The 6000-nt window shown below is 50.4% G+C and overlaps 1 protein-coding gene across 1 annotated transcript in view; it reads left to right on the forward strand.

Annotated features, from left to right (window-relative positions):
• The window catches only part of MED27 (mediator complex subunit 27), a 181337-nt gene extending 176049 nt beyond the window's left edge, over window positions 1-5288 (forward strand). The window contains exon 8 of the mRNA XM_066580184.1: window positions 4784-5288. Coding sequence (XP_066436281.1) covers window positions 4784-4918 — 135 coding nt within the window. The 3' untranslated portion in view covers window positions 4919-5288. The remainder of the gene's footprint in view (window positions 1-4783) is intronic.
• The last annotated feature ends 712 nt before the right edge of the window (window positions 5289-6000 follow it).

The raw sequence follows: 6000 nt of genomic DNA on the forward strand, positions 1-6000 counted from the left end.
AGTGGGAAGACCAGATCCCAAATATTAAACCCCAGACCTCTAAACTCATTCAGACTCTTAAAATGAATTCACACCCCAGATCATACAAACTTAGGACCCCTGCCCAGACCCAAGACCTCATTGGGACCCCTGCCCAGACCCAAGACCTCATTGGGACCCCTGCCCAGACCCAAGACCTCATTGGGACCCCTGCCCAGACCCAAGACCTCATTGGGACCCCTGCCCAGACCCAAGACCTCATTGGGACCCCTGCCCAGACCCAAGACCTCATTGGGACCCCTGCCCAGACCCAAGACCTCATTGGGACCCCTGCCCAGACCCAAGACCTCATTGGGACCCCAGACCTCATTGGGACCCCTGCCGAGACCCCAGACCTCATTGGGACCCCTGCCGAGACCCCAGACCTCATTGGGACCCCTGCCGAGACCCCAGACCTCATTGGGACCCCTGCCGAGACCCCAGACCTCATTGGGACCCCTGCCGAGACCCCAGACCTCATTGGGACCCCTGCCGAGACCCCAGACCTCATTGGGACCCCTGCCGAGACCCCAGACCCCATTGGGACCCCTGCCGAGACCCCAGACCCCATTGGGACCCCTGCCCAGACCCCATTGGGACCCCTGCCCAGACCCAAGACCCCATTGGGACCCCTGCCCAGACCCAAGACCCCATTGAGACCCCTGCCCAGACCCAAGAACCCATTGGGTTCCCAGGTAAAGGATTTCTCAGCTTTTTCACAGCCGCCTTCAAATGTGATTTTAGGGTTTGTTCAGCCAGTAGAGGGGTCTCTCCACACGTTAGATTCACCCAAGAGCCTACTTCATATCATCCCTTGTTGATAGCAGCCATGTCCATTGATTTCACTGGGTGCCTCATGCTACGTTTCGTAGGCAGAAAACAGGGAAAACAGTGACTCCCCTGATGCAAACAAGTGCCCCGAGCCCTAATAATGCATACGAAGTGGAAGTCACATGACACAGAAGGCAGGTCCTGCCTGTAGGAGCTTAAGGCCCTGTTACACAGGCCAACAATTGGGCAAACAAACCTTTGTACAAACGTTCATTTCCAATCCTTGAGCCGTGTAAACCTGTCCGCGGTCATCTCACAAACGCTGGACAACGATCGCTGCTGCAAGTAAACGGCACTGATGAGCACCGTTCGACTTGCTGTATTGTCCATTGGCACTCGTTAACGGGAGTAGATCTGCCACGGTATAGCCCCCCCCCCCCCCCCCCCACAGTCTAATGGCCTCTGCGTTACTTACCTGACCTCTCACATTGCAGTGTATGGCCGGCGGCTCCCGCTCTGCCTTCCTGCTCTCATCTATCTCATCCCAAAATCCCCAGATCCGTTCTGACTTGTAGAAAGTTGTCGTAACGCCGCCGAGACCCGCTACTCAGTCAGCACCAGCTTACCCTGCGTACAATCACCAGGGCCGGGGGGGCTTTTGGTCGATCGGCTGTAGCTCAAGCTGAGGTCCTTCACTGGAGAGTCTGACAGACACTCAATAGAAGTGCCGATATCCCGGACCCGTCACCGGTCAACTGAGCAGCGGACCGTACAGAGCGCAGGAATGTCGTAATTACTCTCCTCTTCCACCCTATGGAAGTCCTGGCTGAGCTTACATGTCAGCTGGAAGGGATAGTCATTGTCACACAACAGCCCCTTCATCAGAGCCCCGACCCACTCACAATTGGCGCTCTCCTGTATGGATGCCGGAGTGCGGCATAAAATCACATGACAAGTTTTCCGTGGATCAGAATCAGTGTGAATCCACATTAGATGGGGAACCCAGCGATCGGAGCGACTTCCAACGAGGCCAGTCATCGGTGCTAGACTAGCCGGGGCTCACTGCCAACCAGGTGGTGGGGGTTTATGTTAGTGTGTGGAGAGTATACAGAGAATGGCGCGATCGTGGAAAACATCCAAAGAAAGGGGATCCTGCGGACAGAAACAACTCATCACTGAAAGGGGTCAGAGGAGGATGTCAGGAATCGTTCTGACCAACAGGTGCCGCTCAGTCAACCGAATACAACGCTGGAGCTCCAACTTATGTTTACAAATGCAAAACTTGCCGTTCCTTTGCACAGATGGGCTGTAACAACAAGCGACCAGTTCCAATGCCATTATGTCTAAGAAAACAGGCAGACTAGACTGCAGGGGGGGGAAAGAGCGCAACAATTATATAACTGAGCAGCAAAAAACATCTCCTGGTCAGATGGATCCAGTTTCTGTTCCCCCGTTCTGATGGGAGGTCAGAATTTGGTACAAGCAGCATGAATCGGTGACCCCTTCCTGTCAGCTGGTCAGAACATGTCAGCACCGCCATCTAATCTGGGGCCGATATTCCTGCAGGCGAGTTTCATCAACTGGTAGAATCTACACTGCGACAGATTGCTGCGGTTCTGAAGGTCCAACGCGCTACTAGATAGTGGGGGGCTCTAATAAAGGGGTCATTCGTTGTGTGTGATCATAGTAATGTTCCCCACCACAGTCAGTGGCTCCATATACATATGTACCGGCCAGCATTGACATCCCGTCATCTCCACAGCTGCTCTCCAGTCCAGGGGTAACATGATCAAAAGTTGGGTGTAATATTACCTATCCTCCACCTTGTAGGGCACGACTCTCAAATGATCATTTGGGTCAAGAATTCTATTGCAGTCCTCCAAAATTGTCACCTGAATCGCTTTTGTGGGGTCAGTAGAGGTAAATGCCGATCATTTATGAAGGATCTTCTCCAGTAGGCCGGCGCACACTTGCCATGGATCCAAGTTCAGGCGCAACTCGCGCCGGACACCACAAGGACGCCTGTCCGTGCGCTGTCCAATACACGGACGGCCCGCACATTGACCTGCATTTGCATATCCTAATTCTTCTTCATGATCTGTTATGACATGCAATTAATTTTTTTTCAGATTGACCATTGGTTCCCGAAAAAAAAAAACCACAGGCCGTCTGAGTAGCGCCATATGCGATAATGGGTGCGTGTTGTCCATGAAATAACACAGATAGCACACAACAAAAACACGCCAGCGTGCCGGAGCCTCAGTCTCTCTTGTTCCAGATCCTTCTGTTCGCTTTATGACTTCATTATGCGGCCGCGCCGCGCGCCTTTAAGTGTTTGTTTTTCGTAAAGTCAGTTATTGACGGCTTCTGCGGGGAAGGAGCTCGCCTGAACATAGACAAATGTACGTCCCGGGCCGCAGCCCATCCCTCATTCTCTCCTCCCGTATTGATTGAAGGAAGAAATATTGAGTATGTAACTATTTAGCCTCCCTTAGGTTGTTATTTACCCACCGATCACACCGCGCCGCTTCTCCCAAAACCTGTCAGAGGATTTTAGAGGGATGTGTTCCTGCTGTATAAAAAGGAAGCCGGACGCAGAAGGCAGTGGCGGCACCTGCTCATCCATCAGCGGGAAGACGTCTCGGACTTGCTGGTTACTGTGGGAACGGCCGCCTCATACCCAAGAAAGAAATCTTCAAAATTTGTCATTTTCTTCTAAAATCCCCCTCCTGCAGGCCGGGCGGGCGGCCATGGAGGTACAGCGCTCTGGAGCGCCACCACCCTCTTCGGCGCGCTCCTGCTGCTGCTTGTAGGGGAGGAAGGACAATATATTGTGGAATTAGCAGAACGGTCATGCTCCTTGTTCACACGATTGACATCCGTGGCGGCCGCAGACTTTCATCGGTTGATGCCGCCAGCCCCCAAATTTTGCCTAAAATTTGATGCTGAATCCAAAAGGAAACCAAACCGACGCCGCGGCGAAATCCACGAAATAGTCGTCCCTCTAATGTGATCGGGAGTCCATGCCGTAGATTCTACTGTGTGGACTTCAGAGTAGCGGCGTGGGAAAGGCAAACCGCATCAGGAGGTCCGCACATTAAACCGGGCTAAACCCCCAGGCCATCCGCATTGGAAAAAGTCTGTGTGCACATTGGCGTTAACTCGCGTGCAGATCCACGCCAACCGCATACGTAAATCCACAGCAGAAAACCACACTTTTCTGCGACAGATCTCTCCAATATGGATTCCGCCAATTAAACCTAGTCGTTTTTTTTTCACCTGCATGCGGATTTCAAATTGGCAGCGTACAGAATTCCACAACTTATCCACGCCGCAATCCGCCATCTTAACGACACGTGAAAATCGGATGTTTCAAAAGCGAAGATAGAATGTATGTGCAAATGCAATGCAAGTTTTACATTTTTTTTTGCTGCCATAAGACCATAATGGGCGATTCTGAGACCGAATCGCCCAAAAACGGGACATTTAGCGGGTTTTTTCCTTCAGTCTCCTATGGTCGGTCCAGGATAATAATCTCTCGTATTAATACACATTGAAAGTTGTGTTCTTTTCACCCGCAGTATATGGCCATATCCCCCCCACCGCTTCTGTGTACGATATTGCGCTACGTGAGCCCTGTATTAATATCTCTATCTCCAAGCAGTGCCGATTATTTTTGGCGCTCACGGCGGTTTCTCTGTGTGTTAAATAAAGTTTCCGCACCATATGGGATGCTGCTTTTAGGATCGCTGAGCCTCGGAGGAAAAAAAAAAAAAAAGCACAATTTCTGCCGTTTTTTCTTATAAATCAGCTTTCTTTTGACCTTGTAGGAAAAAAATTGGAGCGGTAGTTTGTACACTTTAGCTGTTGTGAGATCAGCATGTCTCGCCTGGGCGCGGGCCAGACTGTGTCATCTCGTCACCCAGAGCATTAAACATGACAGCTAGGATGACATTTTTGATTTCACTTCTTCTCTCCCCCCTTCCCTTTGCAGACCTGGTTAAGAAGTTACATCAAGCTGTTCCAGGCTCCGTGCCAACGCTGCGGAAAGTTCTTGCAGGACGGTCTGCCACCCACGTGGAGGGATTTCCGCACTTTAGAGGCTTTTCATGACACCTGTCGACAGTAGTAGGTACAACCTACGGTCTGGGGGGTTGGTGACGCTCCGATGCCCACTCTAAGGCCGCTGTTTTTGAGACCGGGACGAAGATGTATCCAGTGTTCGGGGAGCTTGCACGGATGAGACCTGCCACTCTCGGCGGAGGCCGTTAATGTGAGAGCTTGCTTCGTGCCTTGGGCACTTCTGTGACGTTCGGACATTGCTCAGGCTTTGGACTCGGGGGGCGCTGAGAATGTGATGATCTCATGAATTGTACTCCCGATTGCAAATGTTGACTTTTTGATCATTGGCCGCTAGTTGGTGTTTTATAGAAATTCTGGATATTCTTACAGCTTTGTTTTATTTTTCATAAAATAAAATATTTTTTTCTGTTTTTTCATTTAAAAAAACTAATATTTGGACATTTTGAAACCGATTCAAATACTGCACTTAAAGGGGTTTGCCTGCAATAATGGGATCATAATGGGATCCAACCATTGGTGGCCAACCCTATTCAGTTCCTCCTCCCTCCAAAAATATAGCGCGCATCGAAGGGCAAGCAGAAGGCATCGGTACGCCCCGGAAAACCAACCCATATGGTAAACATCGGGCAGGCAGCTGAAAACACTGGTCGATGGAGCAACCTTCTAGAAAAGTAAGCAGGGCCAAGGCGATGGGTTATAGTTTTTCTTTTTAATGTGTAAGCCAACATTCAACGCTTTTTAAAGACACGAGGCCGGTTCAGGGGTTCTCGAACGTGTACAACAAGAATCTTATTCATATGCACAGAGGTGGAGCAAACCCAAAGGAGGGCCCTTGGCCCCCAGGTAGATGAAGTGGGTCAGTGGGATGAGGACTCCCTCTTGGTGGAGGTGCTGCCAACCAGAAGACTGCTGCACTCAGAGAGCGTGGCCAGGGTAAAGACGAAAACCTGGTACAGTGGGGCAAACCTCCAAGAAGAAGTCAAAATGGGAAGGACATGAAATCAGACTTCTTTTATTAAAAAAGGGAATGAATGAAAAGAAAGGAAAGGAAGAATGAAAACATAAATGTATAATCTATATCTGTGTGTAAACATTATGTAAGAGTTTGTACCAAACGTTAGAGAAGTG

The sequence above is a fragment of the Eleutherodactylus coqui genome, chromosome 10 (assembly GCF_035609145.1).
Source record: "Eleutherodactylus coqui strain aEleCoq1 chromosome 10, aEleCoq1.hap1, whole genome shotgun sequence".
Classification (NCBI taxonomy): domain Eukaryota; kingdom Metazoa; phylum Chordata; class Amphibia; order Anura; family Eleutherodactylidae; genus Eleutherodactylus; species Eleutherodactylus coqui.